We start from the raw sequence: 26,553 nt of genomic DNA on the forward strand, positions 1-26,553 counted from the left end.
TTCATGTTACAGTGGCGTTTGAGTCATCTGCAGAGAGCTGGCATGAATATTAATATTTACAGTAGATAAGTTAACGTCAACGCGAGGAAACGGTGCCCAATGGGAGACAAGGGCAGGGCGTGAGACAGTGGTATGTAACTCTGGTTTTGTTTTCTATGACATGTCATGCCGTTTTTAATTTTGCAAGAATATGAACTGTTAGCTGCTCTAACCTCTGAAAACAGAGACGGCGGGCAGACAGGAAAAGTGACGGAACGCAATGTAACAAGTAGCCTGACTTAACGGAAGAACCTATCAGTCGATAAATCGATCACAAAACAAACAAGCAATCACATTTCTGCAACATTGCGGTCTGTTTCAGTCAGTACTCCAAACAAATGTCGTGCAACTCTCAAATCAATGTGTCATGTTAAACGGAATTGTATGACTTTGGTCCAATGCGTCACCATTTCTAGTGAATAACACTGGGTGGGAATTTAAGATGCTTTAACTGTTACAAATCCTTATCACGTACACTTAATTTCCGACACGTGTTTGTATATACTTTTTCCAGCAAGAATCGTTGAAGCAAAGTAACCAGGAGTTATTAAGATAATGTCTCTTACTCCATTATTAATGTCAGTTGTATAAAAACAAAGGCGATCAATTAAGTAAACTTATTTAGAACTGATTGATTATCATTCGCTTTATTTTAACTTGAAAGAAATACAATAGCGCAGACAATAGATGATTAATTCATTCATTCATTCATTATCCCTAACCGCTTATCTGTGACCCTATCCCGGCTGACACTGGGCGAGAGGCGGGGTACACCCTGGACAGGTCTCCAGATATTTTAGGGCAGACACATAGGGACAGACAACCATGCACGCTGTCATACACTCCTATAGGCACTTCCTGACAGGGAGGGAGATTTAAGATTATATTGGCAGATACCAGATGATCTGGTTGATCCTAACAACAGCAGGAATAGGCCTAACAGGTGATACACACTGCTGTCAGAACTAGGGTGCACTGATTTGATATTATTGGATATTGGGCGGATACAGACTCAAAAATAGCCTCATTTTGGAGCATGTGTTTCAACCCCTTCCAAACAAAATATTATAACATAGTACGGATGTCTTAGATCTTGTTTCATATGATATCAGTTGTCTGTTTTAAGAAAATTAGTGGGCTGTCAGATCTTAAAAGAGTTGATTTTCTGGTTTGATAAATTTGAACAGGTAGATTCTAAGCCTTGACATGAGGCTGGTATTCCACATGAAAATAAATAAATAATTAAATAATAATAATAATAATAATAATAATAATAATAATAATAATAATAAATCTTGTGTTGGTTGTTAATTATATGTACATATTGAAATTGAAAGCAATGCCCTCCACATTTCTTTTTCTTTTTTTCTCTTTGTTTTCTTTATAACTTAGCCCTACTTTTTATGTTCTCAATGGGTGTGTGTGTGTAGGTGTGTATGTGTGTGCATGTGCGTGTCAGCGTGTCGGTGGGTGTGCGCGCGAGTGTGTGTGTGTGTGTGTGTATGTATAGATATATGAATGTATTTTCTGTTCTACTTAATATCTTTTTCTATTTTTTTATTATTGGTAATAGTATTTCTAATTTGTTATATGTATTGGATTATCCCTGTGTGTGTGTGTGGGGGGGGGGGGGGGGGGGGGTGGTATGGGGAAATAATCGAAAAGGACTTGTAAACTATACAAACAAAAGTCAAAGAAAATGTGTTTGAATGTCCTTTGAAATAAAAAAGATTTAACAAAAAAAAAAAAAAGAGTTGATTTTCATCTTGACCAAGGAGTTGAATGAGCAGACCGGCCTTTCAAAAGCTGACTCCTGTTCTCCATGGATAGCTACTCTAAAATATAGTTAAAACTAAATTACAAGTGCAATGATTTGTTCACAAACTACTTAGTTGTGTTTAGAGGAGATTAAAACGTGTACATTTAGATGATTTTTTTCTGAGAAATTACCTAATGAATGTGACTTTTTTATTTCAATTATTGAAGGCACCCTGTGGAGTTTCCTTGTAAAGTTTCTGTTCTGTTGACATACTTACCAAATGGTTCCTACCCACATGGTGGTCTAACATCAGCTGTCAGCCTCTGCAGGTGCATTACTATATATTTTTGTCACCCATCACCACATACCCTTGCACATGCATGAGATACAAACATAATGCGGACTCACTCATCAAAAAGTGCCCCATAGTGCTACAAGTCGTCAAAAACTCCACAGGGTACATTTTATTTAAATTTTCATGCTGTCTTACTTTGTATTCCATCTTTTTTTCACAGACATAAAGAGGCAGCAGAATAGAAGGATGAGCTTATTGCACAGGTTGGTGACACACTGTTATTGATGTCAGTTATCAGTCAGAGTTTGCATGGAGGTCCATGTATTTTCCAGCCAAGCTTGTTTTTTTTTATAAATCCCAAGGTTTGCTTAGAAAGTGCCATACGTGTGCCGTCTTCTTCTGTGCATTTACATAATGTATAAATGAAGCCCCTGCTCTTCCCTAATCGCATAGAGCTTATCTCTATCTTCAGTCACTGTCTCATTATCCCACCCAGTTACAAAGCACATCGCTTCAGGCATTCATTTGTACCCACTGCCTGACTGACAACAACAAACAGCAGAATGACACAAATATATGGACTAGCTGGTGAACACAGTGGAGCGTTTAGCAGCCACAGAGACGGATCGATACCTCAGCAGTTGGTAGTCCAAGAACAGAGATAAAACAAAGTGAATATTGGAGTTGTGGTGAACACAAATGCCAATCCAACCGAATGATTATATATATTATATCTGTGTCTGCTCGTGTGTATATACAACAATTCATTGCTTAGACATTCAACATAACTTTATTAAGGTGATGATTTGACTGTGTTTTGTTTTCAGCTTGCTGCACAGCCTAAAAGTGACCAAAAATAAATCAAAATGGAAAACGCTGCCTAGAGGTTTTCATAGTTTGTGTACATTTCAATACAATAAATTAAGTGAGCTTCACTTTGTTTTCTAAAGGATTATCTGGTGCCTTCTGGGACATTTATCATTTTGCTTCATATTCTGCCTTCCTTCTTGAGAATGCCAGAGAAAGAAATTCTCCTTACTTATACTTTACATAACATTTGGAGCTTCCTGTGTGTGGGGTTTCTCTGGGCAGCGTTGAACAAGTCTTAGTTGAGTTATGTGCAAGCTGTGCGTGCTATTATTAAATGTCAATGCCTTGGAGGTATGTCAGTAAACCTGCTACAACCTGCACACAGCCTGATGGCAGATTCAGGATCAGTTTTAAGTAAATCCTGTCGAAGCAGATTGTTGAGTGTGGGATTGAACTAACCTTTCTAGCTTTGCATAGTATACTGTGATTATGAATAATGCCAACTGAACCAACCTGTATGATGTTGTGTGTTCCAGAGAGCTGAGTCAGCTGCTCGGGGCATGGAGGTGGAAGAGGAGGGTGGAGACTCTGTGCCTGGCCACGGGCAGGACTTTCTGCTCCACCACTCCAGGACCAGGTGCACAACTCAGTTTGAAGCTTAATTTCTACTCGACAATCAAAATAACATACTGCTTTTTTACGTACAACTATGACAGTCACAGGGTGACTCCAAGCCATGCTCCAGATAAAAGTCCTGCGATTATAATGTTACTTAGGAAAAAAAAGCGTAGTACCAAAAGTAAAAGTACTCTTTATGCAGAAAGGTCCATATCTAAATAAAATATATTATAGTATTGGATTGAAAGGGTCGATGCATTAATGTATTCATCACTTTAGCATTTTAATTTATGTACTGCAGGTATGTTACATCTGGAATGTTGTATCATACTGCTCTTTAAAATAAAAATAATAATTGTATTAATAGTTAAGATCTGCTAAGTGTCATAAGTTATCGTAGTAGTAAAAGTATAAAAGTAGAACAAATAAAATAAAAATACTCAACGTAGAACAAGTACTTAAGGACATTACTGGTGTAACTGTACCACCTCTGATCTATGCTTTCTGATGTTCTTATGTGGAAATGACCCAGAATCTGGATTATTGCCAATCCATTCGCATACAAGGAAACAAATGGCTTACAATAGATAATCACTGTGGAAATGCTTATTCCTTATGTGCTTAATGTGATGCAGCGCCCAGTGCGTTACAGTGGGAATTTCATAAAACACCTTCTGAACAAAAACCATAGCAATGATCAGATAAGTATTGTATTGAGTTCTTGTGCCTGTGAGAAGGTTTCAGTCACTTTACATATTGGAGATAATGTTCAAAGCTGCTGTGAGGCCTGATGTTACATCCAGAGAGAAGGAAAGGCTGTCGGTTTAGAAGTCAGTTTAAAAAGTCAGTAAAATATCAAAACAATTACCATTTTCTAACTGCCCTCTAAGCTAAAAACAAACAAACTGTAATGTGCTAAAAAGGGAGGAAAGATTAACATGGATGTGAATACACAATTTAAATGACTGAAAGTCAGCTGCACATTTTTAGGATGAAATTTATTCAGCATGTTTTCACAATAATTCACACAGTGTGTTTTGGTGAGAACACTGTAGGACCTACAGTCCCTGACAAAAGTCTTGTCGCTTATCCATTTTTTAGAAACAACAGCTTATAACCTGACTTTTAATTAATCCATTGGTTTTAGAAATGGCTCATATGAAAGCTAAAACCCTCCCAAATTATGTTTAATATACTAAAATAAATTTGCTTCACTGAAGAAAGATTGATCATTTAATGAACACAGAAAGGTCAGATTTTGGCAAGACAAAAGTTTTGTCGCCTACAGAGAGTAATGTCAAAGTTGAACAAATAATTTACTTCAAATACAAAAATATGTTGCATAACATCAGTGAATTAAGTAGTGGTGCTGTGAGATCCATGTTTAATATCTTGTATGACTTCCATGAGCTTGAAGGACTGCATCCATGCGGTTCGACAATGATTCATACAATTTATTGATGAAGTCATCAGGAATTGCAAAGAAAGCAGTCTTACATGCCTCCCAGAGTTCATCAAGATTCTTGGGTTTTGTCTTCTATGCTTCCTCTTTCATTCTACCCCAGACATGCTCAATGATGTTCATGTCTGGTGACTGGGCTGACCAGTCCTGGAGCACCTTGATCTTTGAGGAACTTTGATGTAGAGATGGAAGTATGCGATGGAGCACCATCCTGCTGCAAAATTTGACCCCTTTTATGGTTGGGAATGTAAGAGGTAGCTAATACTTCTTGATATTTTAGGCTATTGATATTCAAATCTCTCGCACACCCCCATACTGGATGTAACCCCAGACCATGATTTTTCTGCCACCAAACTTAACTGTTTTCTGGGTGAATCTCGGATCCATGCTGGCTCCAGTAGGTCTCCTGCAATATTTGCTATGGCTGTGATGTAATTCAACCGAAGATTCATGAGACACATTCAAAGTGTCAGCCACCTCAGCAGTGGATCTGGTCTTCAGCCTCTTGATAATCAACGCCTTGGTCTCAGGGTGAATCTTAGGCATGTTGTCAGAGGTCAAGTTGCAGTTGATGTGAAGGTCTGGTGTGCTGGGGTTCTTTTTATACACACCCATTAATTGACTGATTAATTATTGATCACAGTTGAGGCTGTAATCTAGGTTTGGGTGCATCATATGGCTTTACCAAGCTGTGAATGTTAGAATGCTTTTCAGCAGTTTTGTTTGGCACCAAAATATTATTTCAAAAGCTGTTGGGATTAAAATTAGCCATTTCTCGTAAAAAAAAAAAAAATGATTAGAAATATATTTGAGGGGCACTTAAGGTCAACTTGTACCCAAGCGACAAGACTTTTGTCAGGGACTGTATTTTAAATGCATGAATGCAAAAACAACTGCAGGGTAGGTCATGGGTCCAAGGACTGTTTGGGCCTCTATTATGGTTCGTTCTGGGTACATTCTGTAGTTGAAGCTACATTAGCTGTAGTCTAGTCTAGTGATACTAATAGTATTAAAAACAGCAGCAGTAGTTATGGTCTTCGTTTTTATGCTCCACATATCTGGAACAAACTCCCAGAAAACTGCAGGTCTGCTGCAACTCTTTACTCTTTTAAATCAAGACTGAAGACTGTTCTGTCCACTGATTTATTGATTCCTCATTTAGAGATGCCGCTTTTTCCTAAAAGGGCGAATTTTAAAACTTTATATTTAAATGTACTTTTATATTTTTCCTAAGTATTTTATCTGCTTATTTTTAGTCTTAAATTGTTATGTTTGAATGTCATTTTATATATGTCTCTTAAATGCTTTTAATGTTTTATTTAAAGCACTTTGAATTGCCCTGTTGTTGAAAGGTGCTATACAAATAAACTCACCTTGCCTTGCCTTATCATCAGTGATTTTACTGTAGTAGTAGCTGCAGCAGGTGTATGGTCACTTAGAGTAGTGAGAAGCCAAGTCTGTTGTTAGAGTCTCAAGTGTTTCTAGTGATCTGCAGGGCCATCTCCATGTGGTCAGATGCTTTCTCATAGGGCACATACATTGTACTTAGCTGCAAGATTGTCTCTACTGTGTTTGACATTTTCAAAATTTCAACATTTTTCCCCCCAAAACTTTTTTGTCACAGTGATGCCAGGAACGGTTCATATATACAGTACGATCACAGTGTAAACACACCCTTTTTCTCTCTTGCAGAAGATCCCATAGAGATCCACAAGAGGAAGCTCTTCCTGTGGTTCAGCCACCTTCCACAGGAGGAGAAACAGTTCGGTGGTTACTTCAGCCCAGAGACCATGCACGTGGATCCACTGATCTTGGAAAGAAAGGCTGTGGAAAGGGCAGGACTGCTGAGCCCCCCTCTCCAACCCCAGACCACCTCCAGTTCCTCTGTGACTGTGCAGCAGCTGTTCGAGCCCACTGATGGCTGGAGTGAGGGCAGGGGGCTCAACGTGCTGCTGTACGGGGCTGTGGGGTCAGGAAAAAGTACGGTGGTCCGAAAGCTGGTGCTGGACTGGTGCGCTGGGAACACACTGGCCCATTTCAAGCTGCTGGTTCCTTTTACTTGTGAGGACCTTAGCCAACTGTCAAAGTAAGATAACTTTCCTCAACTCTGGAGTGAGTGAGTGAGTGAATTCACACCGTTAATGGATCTCTCTCTCTCTCTCTCTCTCTCTCTCTCTCTCTCTCTCTCTCTCTCTCTCGCTAGGTTTGAATGATATCGAATTGATATTTAATGATAGCAAGGGTGAAAGGGATAATTAGAATAATTTCAGCTACTTAAAAATAGTTATAGGTAATAGTAATAAGTGCAACGCTCACAGCCAGTTCCCAGCTTCGCACGGACATACAGTTCATTACGCACCAGCTGTAATATACAAATTGAATATTAAGTAGCCATGCGGACCTGTCCAATGAATGAGGACACTTCTTGAGTAATTTTATGCGCGTGGACATACAGTTCATTCAATTGGGTTAAACAGTGTAGATATAAGGTCAGATGGAATCATATTGTGAAGAGACTGCTGTCCACATGGCTACTGAATATTCATTGGATAGGTCTGCATGGCTACTTAATATTCAGTGATGACAGTGATTATGGCGTCTGCAGGCAGGTAAACCTACCTAATTACAGAGAGAGAGAGAGAGAGATTTCGTTATCAAGAAAATAAAAACGGGATGGAAAATAATAGAAATATCCAGACAGCTCTGTTTGGGCTTGGAGTTCATCTATAAGTTCTGCTTTCTTATAAACAATACCATATGAAGCTGAGACTCTGTGTAACAGCTGATCTGTTATAGGCGTACACGCGTTATAGGCATTAACGCGTGTGTGTTATTGTCCTAAAGCCAACGCTTCAGACGCCTTAACGTGTGCACGTGTAGACTTGAAATAGCTAAATTGTCTCATCGGTCTCTCATGGTGATACATGGATTCAATGGCGTAGCCAAAAAAATTGCCGTCAGATGATGCGTTGCGACACCTGGGCAGGTGTGCACCCATCAGGAGTGATTCTGATTTGCGCTCCTTGTGGATTATGATGCTTGACAGACAGTTGGTCGAACTAAACAACCGTTTTCAGAGTGACTCTTATGGAATAATGAAGGCTGCTGCCTCCCTGCTGTCTGCGCCTGACGCAACTTGCCAGCTGGACGCATTGCGCGCACCGTAATTATGGACTTCATTTGGAAGTCCATAATTGCCTCTGAACTCACTGGCCCTCATTTATCAAACGAGCGTACGTCAGAAAGTGAGCGTAAAGTGGGCATAAGATGATTTCTACGCAAGCCTCAGCATTTATCAATTTGGGCATGAGCGGAGGGTACAATCAGATCTCACGTCTGCTCTCAGCTCGTGTACGCAAATTTGAGTCAGCGTGAAGTCCACACGTCTGAGTTGGAGAATTGATCTTAGACTATTGTATCGATGACTGGAGCTGATAAAACTCTGTGGTGTTTTGATTCTGAATAGTAACAAAGCAAAACATGTTTAGACTACATAATTTATCATTAAAACATAATCCAAAAATAAATACATCCTGCAATCGTGAAATTCTTTAAACAGAATACCAGCTGAGGATATTTAATGTTGTTGTCTTCTGCTGTTTACTGTTATCCAGCTCCGACACTGGAGCGCGTCTCCTCCACCAGCGGTTCTGCCCGAATAGAAATATTTTCAATCATCGCTGCCACACACTCCTGACTAGGACATCATTATTAGTAAATGTTAAGAGGTGAATAATATATCTCCATCATAATAATAGCAATATTCGGATAGTATATAGATTATTAGGCTTTATATATCACGATGTAATTACTCAAACCTCGCCGGTGATCACTTTTGGAGAAATTCTGAGATTATAATGGGTGTGTATTGCACGGAATGTTCGTGTCACAGTGTGTGATGTCATCGCTCAGAGTGTAGAGGGAGAGAAAAAATTGTCAAAAAATAAATTTGAAAACTGCGCTCCAGGCTGCAAATTCCACTCTACAGAAATAATTTATACATAGAAACGTAGGAAAATTTCAATCCTCTGATAAAGCTGTCAGAGTTATAGTTTGGGCGTAGGACGCACAGATGCGCCAACAACACGCACCAACAGCCTCATTGGCTCCCATATTAAAAACGCAGGAAGATTTCTAAGGAAGGGAGATGTAACAGTTTTTTGAGATCGCTCTAACAAAGCTATTTTTTCATTTTTCTGAAAAAAAAAACATGTAGACGTTCAGGAAGAACGCTCAATGTGAAGCCGGATCGGCTTAGGTATTATGGTTTTGCCAAAAATGCTTTCTGCTTTCCGGCAGCAGCCCCCGTGGCCCTTTCAGAATTTCCCCAGATGAAATTTTCTAGTTATGTTTGATGTTTGTTTGTGACTAGTTTAGTTTAATGTTATATAATGTGTTAAAGTTCTTATTTATTATTCTTTTATTTATTTATTTACTTATTTAGGTTGGTTTTGTGATTTTATTGTTGTTGTTCTTTTTCTTTTACTGTGTTTGTCAATTGGTGATTTATGTTGTGTTTTGTTTAATTAATTTAAAAAAATTAGGTGTATTTTGCTTAAAATAGCAAAATTATCTGCCAATGGAACAAGAAAATTTGGCTTGTCAAGACTTTCCAAAACAAGTAAAAAATATCTAATATCCTTCTAATTTTTTTCTGAAACATTTCTAGATATTTCTAGATCTTTTCCTGGATTTTCTCAATTTTTTTCTAGGTCAGCTTCTAGATTTTGCTAGATCCTTTTAATTTCTCAAAAAAAAAATTGATATTCCTAGACTTTTTTCTCGATTTTTTTCCTAGTTCTTCTGAGAGCTTTTCTAGATCCTAGATTAATTATTTTTTTTAGATTTTTCTTGATCCTTCTCTAGATTTTTCTAAAGTATTTCTAGATTTTTTTAGATCATTTTTCTAGAATCTAGAAATGCTTTAGAAAAATCTAGAAAAGATCAAGAAAAATCTAGAAACATCTGGAAAAGATTTCGAATAATTAAAAGGATCTTGAAAAATCTAGAAAATGATCTAGAAATGCTCTTATAAAAACTAGGAAAAAATCCAGAAAAAGATAAAAAAAAATCTAGAATATGATCTAGAAAACAAATATCTAGAAAATCCAGAAAAAGATCTAGAAATATCTAGAAATGCTTTCTAGAGAAGGATTAACAAAAATCTAGAAAAGCTCTAGATCTCTAGGTTTTTTTTTCAATCTCACTTTTTAGAGTTTTCTAGATCCTTCTCTAAGTTTTTCTAAAGCTTTTCTAGATATTTCTAGACTTTTTTTCAATTGGTTTCCTAGTTTTTCCTAGAGCTTTTCTACATTTTTCTTGATTATTTTCTAGATTTTTCTTGATCCTTCTCTAGATCTTTGAAAGCATTTCCTGATATTTCTAGATCTTTTTCTGGATTTTCTAGATTTTTTTTCTAGAATCTAGAAATGCTTTAGAAAAATCTAGAGAAAGATCAAGAAAAATCTAGAAAATAATCTAGAAATATCTAGAAAGATTTCAAAAAATTAAAAGGGTCTAGAAAAATCTAGAAAATTATCTAGAAATATCTAGAAAGATTTCAAAAAATTAAAAGGGTCTAGAAAAATCTAGAAAATGATCTAGAAATGCTCTTGTAAAAACTAGGAAAAAATCCAGAAAAAGATTTTTTTTTAAATCTAGAATATGATCTAGAAAACAAATATCTAGAAAATCCATAAAAAGATCTAGAAATATCTAGAAATGCTTTCGAAAACTCTAGAGAAGATCAAGAAAAATCTAGAAACATCTGGAAAAGATTTCGAATAATTAAAAGGATCTTGAAAAATCTGGAAAATGATCTAGAAATGCTCTTGTAAAAACTAGGAAAAAATCCAGAAAAAGATAAAAAAAAATCTAGAATATGATCTAGAAAACAAATATCTAGAAAATCCAGAAAAAGATCTTTTTGGCCGTATTGCCTCCTTCGGTGTCGTAAACTCTGAAGGCGAGTCGACTGAATCGGGTATATATTAGGGCGTGACATTTAAATGATGCTCGTTTCGAGCCGCCACATTTATCAACAGCCGATCATTTTTACGCTGTGATTGGAGAGATACGATCTTTTGATAAATCCCACGTGAACCCTGTCGTAAGACGGAATATACACTCAGATCTGCGCTGGTTTCTACGCTCGCTTGATAAATGAGGGCCACTGTGTTTAGGCAACTCATCAGGCGTAAAGTTGACGGGGGACATCAGTTCTCGTCCCTTATTGAAGTCTTGGATTCATGTGACAAAGTTGTTTTCGGTTGTGAACAGGATTAAATCAACCAGCAGAGCTACAATGCTCACAGAGAGACTTAACAGCATTTTGTTGCTCATGTTTGAAAAACAGCTCACGGAGAGACTGGACTCCGATGAAATAATAAATGCGTTCAAGGCCAAGCCACGCCGTCTCGCCCTGTAAATTCAGAGCACAGGTGAGCGCAATATCGTTGTGTCCTTTACTCTGCTGCTAAGCCCAATGTGTTCAGATGATTAAATAGTGTTTTTGATCACATGTAATGTGGATACGTTATGGCTCCGTGCATGAGTATGTGTATGAATGTTATATTTCACTATGTTCATCTCATTGGGCACGCAATGTCTGTGTGTGTATTGTGTTTTTGCGGTGTGCTTTTTCTATTATTTTGTTGTGCTGGGCTTACACCAAACGATTTCCACAGTCCCAGACTAAAAACTGAAAGTCTTTAGTAAATCTAGGAGTTTTACTGGAGTCATGGCGCTCCCGTCATCTCCATTGTTAAATTTAAGGTAGTAATCTGCTCTGTTTCATATCAGTCTTTTCCTAGTCTTGGGTTTGGATCACAAGTCTCAGTGATGTAACACAATCAACAACCAATATATGAGCAGGGAAAGGTCCCCGGTTCCAGACGGGCCAGTAAAACCACTTCCACAGGAAAAAGGAACATCACAATAATGATATTAAGCTCAGTCCTAAATACAAATATAGTGATGTCATATATTTACGGCCACAAGCGGGATTTTTGGGGCGCTGTTTCTTCGTAAAGAGAACAGTAAGGAGACCCAGTAAAAATGTATAAATAAGGCCTATACATAAATAAGTAATAAATAATCGATAATTAATGTATGATTAACTAAATGAGAGTTGAAAGAGCTGATAAATATAAATATTCAATTAAACAGGGCATAAATGTATATCATGAAAAACAGAAACCATTTTTCAGCTTTGTGATGGGCATTTTGTGGCGTCTATTCTTCTTTTTTATTGTTTTTGTTTTTTTCAACACAAACCACTGCACACACTAGAGCAGCTGTAGCCAAAAGCTGCTTCTCCTCCATTTAGTCAATTTTTACTTAGAGCATGATGAGGAAAAAAAATGCATGGTAGGTAAAAAATGCTAAAAGAATCTAGTTGTAGTCTTGAAAATATTGACCCTGGTCCCTGATTGATTGACAGTCTTTGTAGAATCTCAGTGTGAGACTAGGCTGTGACTAAAAACTCTAAAGACTTGTCTTTATATGTGAGCAGGTGTGAGCTGATAGTCTTCCAGGAGTCTTTTCCAAATCTTTTCAAAGTCTTCTGGTGTATAGGTAGCATTATCGATTTATTTGAGAGCACGTCACAAGTGAATGTTTAGACCTGCTGTAAACTAACTGTTGACTATTACTGAAGAGAATGTGTGGATATGTTGTTATTGTGTTAATAATGTTGTATTCCAGAGACACATTCTTTTGAATGTTTGTGGAGGTGTAATACTCTGTTTAAAATAAATTTGGCACACCCAATGTCTTTTTTCTGGCTACGCCAGTGCATGGATTGCTTTAATTGTGAAACGAAGAGGCTGTTAAACTCAAAATGTGTCATCATAAAGTAAATCATTATTTGTACATTGAGACGAGCGTACACACAGGCGTCCGCTCTGTTCGCTGGTGGCACGAATGACCCATCGCTATTTGATTTCCACACACACGACACAGTGTGTCTGTATGCCCATGTAGAATTGTACTTAACAGTCACGCGGGTCTTCATGTCATGTATTTGAGGCGTAGTTCACCCGTCACACAGCCGTCACGTAGGCGTATGCGCAACAACGCGTGTACAGCATCTGCGTGACGCCTACGTGATGCTCGTCTGTCCATTGAAAGTGAATGGAATTTACACGCGCAAGTTAGACGTTTGATGTCACCGCATAGGCGCTGTACACACGTTTTAGTATAGTGTGCTGGCATAAAATACCCGTCATAGTGTGTGTGTGTTTGTGTGTGTGTGTGTGTGTGTGTGTGTGTGTGTGTGTGTGTGGCCTTTTGAATGTGTCCATGAACACAGAAGATTCATCGACATTAGATTCAGGCTGATCCTGTCGACGTGTCTGACTTTGGAGATTTAAATATTAAATGAAGGTCCGCTGTTGTGTCTAGTGGATAAATACGCTCACTCTTGTCTCATATGACACACACTTATGACAGTAATGAACTGCACACGCCCAAACCAAGTATGCATCCGAGTTATTCAGGCCAGGGCTTCACCCCTCACAACCCCCCGATGTTTTATACTGCCATGCGAAAAATTGCAATCATGTACAAAAAGATAGTGGTTGCAAAAGATGCACAAATAATGTTGCTATCAGCGGCTGCAATCTTTGTGAATTCACCACTCAGTGTACAACTTAAATTCAATGAACTGAACATGGATATGGTCAGTAATACAATGACGGCTGTCAGTACAGTAGGTAATACGGTGCTCAAAATGGTAAATCTCTCTTACAGGGTGTCTTCTTTAAGGGACCTGGTGAGCAGGAAGTACCTCCACCTTAAAAAACACCCTCTGCTGAGTGGGGAGGGAAACAGTGCCAAGGATGTGCTTTTTCTGTTCAATGGGATGGAGAAGATGAAAGTGGACTTCAGAATTGGAGCCACAGAGCTTTGCAGTGATCCTAATGAGGCTCTGTCTCCAGGGGTAGTAGTGGTCAACCTGCTGAGGAAATACCTGCTGCCTGAGGTAAGGGACAGTCCAATATTACTACAATGTTATTTTTCTTTCTTGTTCTGTTTTAATGAAATATGTCTGAACTGTCATCTGTCTATACATGTGTAAAATGGCGCCTTTATCATATAAAGGTGCATCTCAATACATTAGAATACGATGGAAAACTCAGTTTCCAGTAGTTCAAGTCAAATAGCCCCAACCAAGTATTGAGTGCATATAGATGGACATACTTTTCAGAGGCCAACATTTCCATATTAAACAAACTTTTTAAAATTGGTCTTTTGTAATATTCACATTTTTTTTGAGACACTGAACTTTAGGTCTTCATTAAATGTAAGCCATAATCATTATAATTATAAGAAATTAAATAAATTAAGACATGAAATGTTTAATTCTGTGTGTAATGCACCTGTATGGTAAATAGTAAACCGACTGCACTTATATAGCGCTTTTCTAGTCTTTGCGACCACTCAAAGTGATTTACAGCTACAGACGCTCATTCACCCATTCACACACATTCACACTGGTGGCCGAGGTGGCCGACACTGATGAACACATAATCGAGAACACTTAGGGGTTCAGTATCTTGACCAAGGATACTTGAACATGTAGGTTGCCATGGTCAGGGATCGAACCACCATCCGTGGGCGACCAACTGAGGCCTTATATTTTACAATACATTGTTGTGTTGTAAAATACTTAAGGCCTGTTACCTCTCCACCCTGTGGGTACTGATGGAATTAGGGCTGTGGCTGTGTTTGCATTTTGAAAAATTTACCACATGAGCCAAGTTAACCCTTGTGCCTTCCTCAGGCATTTTTGTACATTTTTCTCTTCTTTTTTTTTTCATTTGTTAACCATTTTGGCTGTGTTACAGCTTGATGCATGAATTTTTGCAGGAACTTTTCTATTTAGTGAAATGTTTTAAATCCATTGTCATTAACCCTTACATGTCTTTTGTGCTCCATTGGTGCATTTACTACCACCCTCGTGGCCAAAAACGTCCACGCACAGTAAAACTGCTATAAAATAAAAATACATCTATATTTTTTTTAGATTTTTTTTTCATAAATCTCTTCAGACTTGTTCAAAACTATCAAACATTAAATACTTTTCAAAAGTTTAACCCTTTATGTGCCAGTTTATAAATTCAAAGTTTTCGATAATTTCTTCCAAAAAAACACGAAAAATGAATTTTTTCCCATAAAATAAACAGTAGGAAGCTGGAATTTTGGTGGTGATTAGAGTCTTGGATATGTTTAGAGTTTTTCTACCCACACCAAGTGTAACAGGAGCATTCAGAGAGAGCACCAGGTCACATAATGCAAGACCTGCTGGACACACACACATCACACACACATCACACACACATCATACACCACATCACACAACACATCACACAGATCACACATTACATTACACCACACCCCCTAATAGTCCCAAACCTCCATTATATAACTGGCAAAAATAGATGAATTTCATTCATCGGCCTACAATGGGAAAATGGTGGAATTTGGTGGAATACAGTGAAAATGTCAAATATCACTAATATTCTTCAAAATGAAATGCTGACATTACAGAATGCATGGTTTTATACCTTAATGGCAGTGAGATTTAAAAATGTGGTTTGAATGGAAGTCTATGAGGCATTTTTGTCCACGAGGGACGGCAGAGGGAGTATTTGGCACTACATAAAAAATACTAATGCAATCAAATCAATTTTGTTGCTAATCTTTGACATATCCAAGACTCTAATCACCACCAAAATCCCAGCTTCCTACTATTTATTTTATGGGAAAAAATTCATTTTTCGTGTTTTTTTGGAAGAAATTATCGAAAACTTTGAATTTATAAACTGGCATATAAAGGGTTAAACTTTTGAAAATTATTTAATGTTTGATAGTTTTGAACAAGTCTGAAGTTGTTTAAGAGATTTATGAAAAAAAAATCTGAAAAAAATATTGATGTATTTTTATTTTATAGCAGTTTTACTGTGCGTGGACGTTTTTGTCCACGAGGGACGGCAGATGGAGTATTTGGCACTACATAAAAAATACTAATGCAATCAAATCAATTTTGTTGCTAATCTTTGACATATCCAAGACTCTAATCACCACCAAAATTCCAGCTTCCTACTATTTATTTTATGGGAAAAAAATCATTTTTCTTGTTTTTTTGGAAGAAATTATCGAAAACTTTGAATTTATAAACTGGCATATAAAGGGTTAAACTTTTGAAAATGATTTAATGTTTGATAGTTTTGAACAAGTCTGAAGTTGTTTAAGAGATTTATGGAAAAAAAAATTTAAAAAAATATTGATGTATTTTTATTTTATAGCAGTTTTACTGTGCGTGGACGTTTTTGTCCACGAGGGTGGTTAGAGGTAGAAAATTTGAGGGAGGCACAAGGGTTAAAAGATGTAATCCCCCCCGCCCCCTTAATATTCTTTACCAGACTTTGTTTTTCAGAGATTTTCTGTGTTCTGTGATATCTGTGATTGGTTATGGACGTTGGCTGCTGTATGTTTTGCAGGCCAGCATCTTGGTTGTCACAAGGATGTCAGCCCTGGACCGGATCCCTCAGAAGTATGTAACTCGCTATGCACAGATTTGTGGCTTCAATGACCCGGACCGCCAGCGGGCCTATTTCACCAGCCGCCTCCTGCAGCAGAGCAAGGGGACTCAACATAACCATGAGGCCCATGCTCTTATAGAGCTACTTTACCTCAACCTGCAGAGAGAAAGCCAGCTGGCAGCAGCCTGCTTTCTACCCTCCTATTGCTGGCTCACTTGTGCCACGTTACACTTCCTCCATTTCACCGACGCCAAGGCACCCATCCGCACGCTGACTGGAATATACACCAGCTTCCTCAGGCTCAACTTTGGAGGTGAGGTGCTGGGAGCAGGCCCAGGGTCAAATGTGCCCATTCAGGAACACCACACTTCTCTGATGTTGTATGTAGTCCGTACACTTGGGAAACTTGCGTTTGACGGTGTGACATACAAGCGCACGTCCTTCTCAGAAAAGGAGCTGGAGCAGTGGATAGGAGGGAAGACCAAGACGGATGAGGAGCTACGACAGCTGACCATGTTCAGGACCGATGTGCTGGACTTTTTCTTGGCTCCTTGTGTAGAAAATGGTAAACGTTTCTCAGAGGAACCCAGCGAGAACAGTGAGAGGCGCTATGTGTTTGCCGTCCCAGCCATGCAGGAGTACCTGGCGGCTCTGTACGTGGTTCTAGGAGAGAACAAATCTGCTCTTGAGAAGATGACCAGGCAGGTGTCTGTGGCCATCGGTCAGGCAAGTGAAGATGTCAACGCCCTCGTCAATATCCTCTCTAAGTTCATCCCCCTCCGGATATTTGCCGTGTTCAACCTCCTTAAGCTTTTTCCAAAGCTCTATGAGAAAATTAGCAGTCGCAACAAAGGCAGCATTGCCAGAACCATGGCGGCTGAGATGTTCCGCACCGAGGACAGCCACAACGAGGACGTCCTGGATCAGGTGGAGCAGAGCCTCCTGGGAGTCCATGGCCCGCAGCCAAAGCAGTGCAGTGAAGGCCAGCCATTTGAGCTCTACCCCATCTTCATGGGTGGACTCCTGCATTATGGGAATCGTGTCCTTCTCCAGCAGCTTGGCTGTAGCATTCAGAGCACCACTGTGGCCCAGATCACACAGGCCCTGAGGAAGTATCTAGTCAGAGGTAACATATCTGTTCTTTTCAGTCTTGCTCATAGAGTATGCTTTTTATTCATGTTTGAAGAAGTTGAACTTAACTAAACAACTGATTTTGTATTGAAATAATTTGATATTAGTCTGTTAACTTAAAACATCTTGAATACCCTATAAAGCCAAGTATTTTATACACAAGTTTTTAAGACCTCTAAATCAGTGTGATATTGTTATTCCTAAAAAAACCCTGATGGATACCATTATTCATAGGAAAACAGTGTTGAAAATGTACCAATTTCGATACAGCAAGTATTAACAATAATTTATTTGAAAATTTGTCAATTGTCCTTTTATATGCATTAAATAAAGCGACATACAGTTTTTTTCTCATTTAGGTAGACTAAGTAAAGGTTTAACTGATATAATTAGATATATTTAGTGTAAAATTGAGATATCTCAAAAAATTCAAAGAATCTTTTTTGTGTGTATGTATTTTTAGATGGCAAAAAATTGAGTATTGCAGATTTGTAGAAGATAAACAAACTGAGCAACAAATTGTACAAAAATACCAGATGTAGCAAAACATATTTGCTGGTTCCACTGGTGGATGTATCATTGTTGCATGAAAACTTCATATCAGTAGATGTATGAATGTTGTGTTATATGGAAAAAAATGTTTTTGTATGTTTGAGGAAAATGTTAAAAGGAAAGTCAAAGTTTTAATTGGTTTAAAATGTTTTTGTTAGTTCAAGAAAACAAACTGCTTCACAGACTTCCAGTCTATTTAGACAGAGCATGTCCTAAACAGTTAAATTGAATTTAGGAGTGCTGATAACATTTTTAGGTGACAGTGACAGGACCGATACTGGACATATTCAGATACAGCTTTGTGGTAGTTTAATCTATTTTTTTTTTCTTTCTATCCGTGGATAATGACAATCTTCATCTTAATTATTGCTAGAGCTCAGCAAGCCGCAGCCACCAGAGGAGCTGATGGATCTACTGGTCCTCCTGTATGAGTTTCAGAACCCCAGACTGACTGCAGAGGTTCTGGCCTCGATCAGAACCATCCGCCTCAAAGACATTCGTATGACGCCACTCAAATGCTTTGTACTGAGTTCTGTGCTCTCGTGCACTTCTGCAAGGTAAAGTATGGACTGTGCTCTAACTGCCACCTGATCAGTCTGTAAGGTTTACTTGGTTTGTTTTGCTTGTCAATGTATTTTAAGTGAAATTGTAAGCTTGGCCATATTTACTGCTGGAAAATCTCAAGCAGCCATGACTGAGCCCTGGTTGATAATAATAATACAAATAAATGTTCACTTATCCAATATAATCAGGTTTTACCGTATACCTATCACAACAACTAAATGTCATTTCTGAAATGTGTAATGACCATGGCATATTGCCAATTTATAGCATTGCAATATTTTGCATGACAATAATGGATAGATTCATGGGTACCTGGTATTGATATTTTATTATATAAATTATTAGTATTGCAAAAACAAATGAGGCTTTCAGGCTGTAGAACAATAGATTAAATGTTTTTTTAGATGGTGTACAACACTTCTATTTTATGGCATCTACTGCTGACTGCTATATCCTCCTAAAGATACCCTGTCCCCTAACTGAAACTATAGAGTAGAGTAGAGTAAACGAGGAAAGGAAACGAGGAAATAGGGAAATGAGGAAATAAGGAAAGGAAACGAGGAAATAAGGAAAGGAAACAAGGAAAGGAAACAAGGAAATGAGGAAATTAGGAAAGGAAAAGAGGAAAGGAAACAAGGAAACGAGGGAAGGAAACAAGGAAAGGAAACGAGGAAATAAAGAAAGGAAACAAGGGAATAAGGAAAGGAAACGAGGAAATAAGGAAAGGAAACAAGGAAATAAGGAAAGGAAACGAGGAGAGGAGAGTAAACAAGGAGAGGAGGAGGAGTAGTGCATAAAAATATCTTAAGTGTCTTTCCTACTGTCCTAGAGTAGAGTAGGGTAGAGGAGAGGAAACAAGGAGAGGAGAAGAAAAGAAGGAGAGGAGGAGAGAAAGTGCATAAAAAATGTGTTACGTGTCTTTCCTACTATCTTAGCTTTTGGAGATGTTGTACTCCATCTAATGTGGTTAGCACTGTGGCCTCACAGTAACAGGGACCCAGGTTTGAATCTGGCTTGGGGCCCTTCTGTGTGGACTTTGCATGTCCTCCCTGTGCCAGTGTGGGTTTTCTTCAGGAGATTAGGTTTATTGGTGACTCTAAATTGGCTGAGGTGTGAATGAAAATGTGACCAGGTGTCTGACTACAGTCAGTTATTGTATCTCAGTATGAAACTCAAATGATTAGCATAGGTAATCTTGTAATGGATTATTTAAAAATGTGTTATGTTGTCTTCCTGTAGTCATTACCTTGAAGAGCTGGACCTGTCCTCCTGTCTCCTGACTCACAACATGCTTCAGATACTGTTGCCTGCCTTCAGAAACACACATAAACTCAAGTGAGACAAAACTGGATTACAGTGAATGTAAAAATCTGGCTCTCTGAAAAGAATTTTTGCATGATGCTGAAAATGTACACATTATAGTACTAACAAGTTACCAGGTTTAATATGATTATATTTTATTTCTTACTTAAGCATTCTACATTGACCCAGAAAAGATTTGAAAATAATTTTGAGTTTGACTATGTTTGATGTGTGCACTTTTGGACTGTGGGGTTTTTGTTTGTGTGAAAGAATATTTTGGTCTACTCTAACATTTAGTTTCTGTTGTCCTTTGGGTTGAATATAGTCATATAAGCTGTGGGGTGTTTATTTTAATGAATGTGCATCCTTTGTTAGCATGCGTGTGCTGTGTGTGTTGTGATGGTTGTGTCTGCCTGTTTCTGTTGTCCTCAGTCTGCAGTTTAACAGCCTTGGTCCTGAGTCCTGCATCTTCCTGAGAGATCTGCTACTAGACCCCCAGAGCTCAATCAGAACTCTACAGTAAGACTAAACTTTTATGGATGTTTTAATGTTTTATTTAGCCTGTGTCCACAGAAATCCTCTCTTAACTGTGCTGCTGAATAGAACATTCCATTTTTAATTAACTAAACACTAATCATGTGTGAATCAGCGCAGCGGCCCCACGATACGCTTTAATCCCGATACTTCAGTCACGACACAATGTTTTTGAGATTTTAAGCATTTTGCAATATGGTGAGTATTTAATACAATATTTTGTGATTGTTTAACTGCATTTTGTGTCTACAAAATTAAATGCAAGAATTGTTTTGTCAAGTCAGAGAAAATTCTCAGTCTATTCATCTCACTTCAGTATTTTTATTTCTCCACAATGAGAGTCAAACCCACAGACTGACCAACAAAGTATTCAGTCAAACTGAACTGAACTGATGTCAAACATGTATGAAATACAACAACTGCAGAATTTTATCAAACATTCAAACACTTTGAGCTTTACTGCTCTGAATGTTTTTGAATGAAACATAAAAAAGGCTCAATTTGCAGCGTTATTTAGACATTTTCCCGACACGATATATAACTTCTTGACACACATGGTGCCTATAGATTCTTTAGATCTTCTAGTTTCATAGGATACCAGTATATTCCTAAAAGTGAGCCTGCTATGGCCTCCAGTAAAAAAACTTTGAAAATACAGACGGGCTGTCAGAAAGCTAAATATATATACGGCCATGAATCGATATACTTTTGCCACGCAAAATATCGCAATACTATGCTGTATCGATTTTTTCCCACCTCTACTATGCACATGACTTCCACAGTAGCTTGACTGCGGATATTTTAAAGGTCATAGGTCAATGTTACAGCAGTCACATGACTCTGCTTAATGACAGGCTGCAAATATTTTCTAGGCACAAATCTGCTACCAACTTTCTGCTGCGCTTCGCCAGCCAACTGCAGTTTTCCATCGACATTGCATGGCAGTTTTTCTTCAACATACTTTGCTGCTGTATGGTGAATTAGCTGTTTTCCAAGGGAAATACTCCATTCACATTTTGTAAACAGTGATGTTATTTTAAAAAACAGCTGTGTCTGAACAACCTGCCTTCAGCCTCCAAGCTATGGTTGGAAAGCTCAGAGAAGCATCCTCCTCAGCTCCAGAACTGTGTTGTAGCTTACTTCATGGCTAACCTCGTCTCTATTCTCTGAACCTAGTACACCTGTTCAAAGAGACTACATAATCCACTATTTCTTAAATCAATTTTCAGACTTTCCCTCAGGGAACACGAAATTATACAACTATTTCACATGCCTGGTGGCACTGACCATGACAAGTAAAAATAATATCATGAGCTTGATAGTGTAGGCCAAAGTCACGTTATTCTAGTGGCAATGTTGGAGACTACTAGTAACAGAATTGTACATTTGTCAATAACTGGAATTGGAAATATAATAATTTTTATGTCTGCATGGGAGAAATATGTTAATTTATAGATAAAATGTCACAATTGTGACCGAACATAAAACACACTTTTTCACAATTTTTTCCACAAAAATCATTAAAAAATAATGATTTGATTATTTCAAAGGGGTACTAATGACACATGATTTGGATATTTTCATGTCTGGGAAAAATCTGGGATTAAATGGGTTAATTGTCTTTAATCTTTATTGGTGTCAGTGTGGTGCAGTCTACTGTTATATTTCACTGTTTTATATTTTTATTTTTCCATATGTATGCATGTTTTGAGCTACAGAAACCATTCAAATGTCAAATGTTTAATACTCTTGTCCAGCATTCAAAGTTTTAAAATATTAAGCTTTTTTCAACAAATGTTTACAATGTGAAGTCAGTGAGTAGGATGGAACCAGTGATCACAAGTCCGATACCTGACCCCAACCCTTTTAACTATAACTCCCCAAATGTAGCAAAAGGAGACGACATTTCATAATAATTGTTTTCCGTCAGATCTTTTTCATGATCTTGACCTGTCAAACTGCACGTGACGGTAGCTTCATTCATTTCACAACAGTTAGACAAGAAAAAAAGACAAAGGGACTGAGCCTTGTTGCTGGAAACACACTTGTGAGGGTAAGTGTTTGTATTTTACACTCAAAGTCTTTTAAAACTTCTTATAGCAAAGCAACTATACCAATATGAATACAGAGAGGACAATACATAGAGCAAACAAAAAAAGCAATTATCGGCCTAACTCAACATTTTTACTTTTGGACATTTCCAACGTGATCTCCCTTAGAGTGGGAGGAGGAAACATCCATTGGGTCACAGCAGCTCCATGTGTTGGGAAATTCAAGTCTTTTTACCGACTCAGATCACTGACTCTCGGACAGTCTTTTAACTAATCTTATAACTAAGAAATATTTTTACGGTAACTATTGTGACTGGTGGGATTAAATGGGTTAAGTGTGATTGCTGCAACAACAAAAAAACACACAAAAATGGCCACAGGTAGGTGTTAGATGAAGACGACAGACTTTTACTGCAGTTTGTGTAAACAACAAACCTCCAACATGTCATCAAGGTAAACAGCACCTCTTACCATGCTAATTAAGTTGGATTGGTGAACCATTTGTGCTTAAATGGTTATGGTTGCTCGTGGTTCAACTCACTGTGAAACTTAGTTTTGACTTGTGCATTATAGAGTCCATTGGTCCTACTTTTTTCTCTGACCATTTGCTAGATGTCAAACAACACAGCTACTGTCTTTCTTTGTGTTATCTGGTTAGTGTCACCATTTACATGTACAATGTCTCATTATTCTAACCTCAGACTGTGTGACAACCCTCTGCTGGAGACTGGAGCACGCACCCTGCTGGAGGTTTTGCCGGTGAACCAGTCCCTCACACACCTGTCCCTGATGCACACTGGGCTGGGAGACCAGGGGGCCTTGGAGCTGGCTGAGAGGCTTCAGAGACACAGGGGGCTCCAGGAGCTCAACGTGGCTTATAACAATATCGGAGACAGCGCTGCTCTGACTCTAGTGGACGCCTGCAGGGAGCATCCCAGCATTCACACTGTGCAGTAAGCAGCTCTTCACTACATCCAAAACTCTATATATTTATGTAGTTTGATTCCCCTTAAAGCTGATGTTGCCACATTTTTAAGTCAAGTTGTCTTACAAGACTTATTGCAATCAATACTTATTACATTAGGTAGCGAGAATGCAAGCTCACATTATTAATACCAACATTATTATTATTATTATTATATTATTATTATTATTATTATTATTATTATTATTATTATTATTAATAGTAGTAGTAGTATTATTGTGTGATTCTATTTCTCAAGATATACAGTCATGGAAAAAAAATATTAGGGCCACCCTTGTTTTCTTCAATTTGTTGTTCATTTTAATGCCTGGTACACCTAAAGGTATATTTGTTTGGACAAATATAATTAATTTAATTTAAGAGCTGATATCTAGACATTTGCCATGGTTTTCTTGATAATGATTTTGGTTATTATCAAGAAAACCATGGAAAATGTCGAGATATCAGTGACCCCTGTACGGAAAAGGGAAGTTTCTGTGTTGATGAAGGGTCTCGTGTCTTTGGGCAGCTTGTATCTGAACCCTCTTAGTGACGTGGGAAAGCAGTCGCTGTATGTCAGAGGTGTTCCCAAGACCCACAGTGGCAGCGACCGACGGGTCAAAGTCTTGGCTTCAGTCACAGAGGGCTCAGACGTCTCGGAGGACTGGCACCCTATCCTTGATGTGATACGAGAGAATGCCTCATCCTGGGACCGCGATCGACTGAAGCAGCAGCTTCAGGTACATAAAACTATGCAGTGTTTTTACAGAAAAAATCAAGATGACAGAACGAGGAAAGCCCAGAATGCACTTAAAGTTGAACTAAGCTACATCTGCAACTCACATGGATTAAAAAAGTGATAAAGCATATCCATAGCAAACACTACATTAATTATTAATTATCAATAAAAAGGAGAAACGTTTCCCCCTCTGCAGGTTTTCCTCAGGGATCTGGAGTGGGGGCGTCAGCAGCAGCAGAGCCTATGGAAGAGGCTGCACTTCCGCAGAGTGGAGAAGGGTGTCCGGCAGACTCTCAAGATGCTGGAGAAAGATAATCTACCTCCCTCCACAGGATACAGCAGATAACCAATAGGATAGGGCCGTATCATGTCCACACAGAAGAAACAATTCTCAGATACCTAGAAATCTATTGCAACATGCATTAGTTTTGCAATAGTTTGGGGGTGTGTTTCATCTCATGTGATGCTTTGAAACAAAAAATTGCTGCCAGCAGTGCATCAGCGAAGATGAACAGCTTAGTGTTGTGGTATGTTGTGGTACAAACTGACTGTGCACCTAATGTTTACATGGACTGCCTATTGAGGGAGATATATCAAGGACATGTGTATATTTGGAGTATGTGTGGTGTTCCAGATATGGCAGTGCTGTGAATATTCAGCTGACAGTGTTTAAGTGTTTCTAATGTGGGTACAAAGGCATGTATGGTTGCATGTCCTTGCCATATATATATATATATTTGTTTTTTTTAACTGTTTAACTTAAAGTATTCAAGTCAAGTTAAAGTTTATTTGTAGAGCACATTTAAAAAAAAACCTCAGTTGACCAAAGTGCTATATAATTATTAGAATACAATAAAATCAAACACAAATGTAGTAGTAAATAAAAAAAATTAAAACAATAAAATAATACTAAAACAATAAAATAATAATACAAAACTCAATTGAAAAACAGAGTTAGAGTTAAAAAGGAAATAAAAGAGTATTACTTGGTCAAAAGTCTTTATGTTTGGTTCAATGTTAAACGGTTATTATCTTTCAGACTCTTCTATTCCACTCACTCTGTAACTTAATGCATCTGTAAATCTGTATCTGTAAAAGTTCAATTGGTGCTCCTCTCATGTCTTCCACAGTTTTGGCTGCCATTTTATTTGGAGCCCCATCTATGCAAAGCCATGGTCATTACTTTTGAACTAAATGTGTATTTTCTTTCCTCCAACTTTATCTGAGAAGATAATATTTATTTACAGTACTGTATTTGTTGTACTTTTCTGCGTCTCTCTCTGATATTTCCAGCTGCCTAAACTCAATGCCATTAGTGCTGTAGTGTGTTTGACCTTGATGTGTTTGTTGGTTGTAAAGAGTGTTCAAAAGCAATACTTCTTTTGATACCGACTGAGGTCATGATTAGTTATGATATGATGCATGTTCTGTGCTGCATATGAAAAGAACGGACTCTTCAGAGAGTCTCATCAGTGCTGTAATATTGGTAATAGATTGTAATTGGAAGCAGTTGCAATAAATACTATGCCGAAAAGTGTTTTCTTAGTTGTTATTTTTAAAAACATTTATTGATAACTTATAAGTTAGTTTAAGTGCTTTTGATTTACATTACTTTTCCAACTCTTTGGTCATAAACCAAAGTATTGGACACAATAAGTTCACTGAAAATGTCAATTGTCTGAATCAAATTTGGTGGCAATCCATCCATATCCACAGGCCTACACCTGGTCAGTAACCCAACTTGCTCTGGATTTCCACGCCTGACTCAACTCATCTGTAAGTCTATTTAGCTTTTAGCTAGCTATCTATCAGAGTTTTAAAGTGTTCTACAAGGTTCGATTTTCCAATAATATTCAAATAGTTTCCAGCGAATATCAATGTGTATGTGCTGGTTGATGTACGTACCTTATGAAAAGTAAGTGTTTTATGGAGTTGCAGATGTTGTAGTGTGGCATGTAATGTACGAATACATACTTCCTATAGGCACTGCACTAGTTATAGTAGATCCATTACACACAGAATGAAATGTTTCATGTCTTAAATTATTTAATTTCTTCTAATTATAATGATTATAGCTTACATTTAATAAATGCCTAAAATTCAATGTCTCAATAAAATTGAATATAACAAAAGACCAATTTTTAAAAGTATGTTTAAACCTTTGTCGGGCAAAGAACTATATTTCGT

General features: G+C 37.9%; 1 protein-coding gene across 1 annotated transcript; it reads left to right on the top strand.

The window, feature by feature from the left end:
• nlrx1 (NLR family member X1) lies at window positions 1-25,949 on the top strand. The gene is made up of 12 exons (XM_059331241.1): window positions 1-130; window positions 2,314-2,356; window positions 3,440-3,540; window positions 6,676-7,069; window positions 13,735-13,966; window positions 16,488-17,655; window positions 18,586-18,769; window positions 20,016-20,111; window positions 20,511-20,597; window positions 23,365-23,616; window positions 24,157-24,367; window positions 24,563-25,949. The coding sequence occupies exons 2-12, from the start codon at window positions 2,340-2,342 to the stop codon at window positions 24,710-24,712; spliced, it is 2,892 nt and encodes a 963-aa protein (XP_059187224.1). The 5' UTR covers window positions 1-130; window positions 2,314-2,339; the 3' UTR covers window positions 24,713-25,949.
• Window positions 25,950-26,553: the final 604 nt, after the last annotated feature.

Source organism: Centropristis striata, chromosome 4 (genome assembly GCF_030273125.1).
Source record: "Centropristis striata isolate RG_2023a ecotype Rhode Island chromosome 4, C.striata_1.0, whole genome shotgun sequence".
Classification (NCBI taxonomy): Eukaryota; Metazoa; Chordata; class Actinopteri; order Perciformes; family Serranidae; genus Centropristis; species Centropristis striata.

Bases quoted from the DNA above. Each gene is read 5' to 3' on its own strand.
- nlrx1 (XM_059331241.1), top strand. The intron at 18,770-20,015 runs GTAAAGTATGGA...GTCTTCCTGTAG, and splicing joins CTCTCGTGCACTTCTGCAAG to TCATTACCTTGAAGAGCTGG. The intron at 23,617-24,156 runs GTAAGCAGCTCT...GTCTTTGGGCAG, and splicing joins CCCAGCATTCACACTGTGCA to CTTGTATCTGAACCCTCTTA.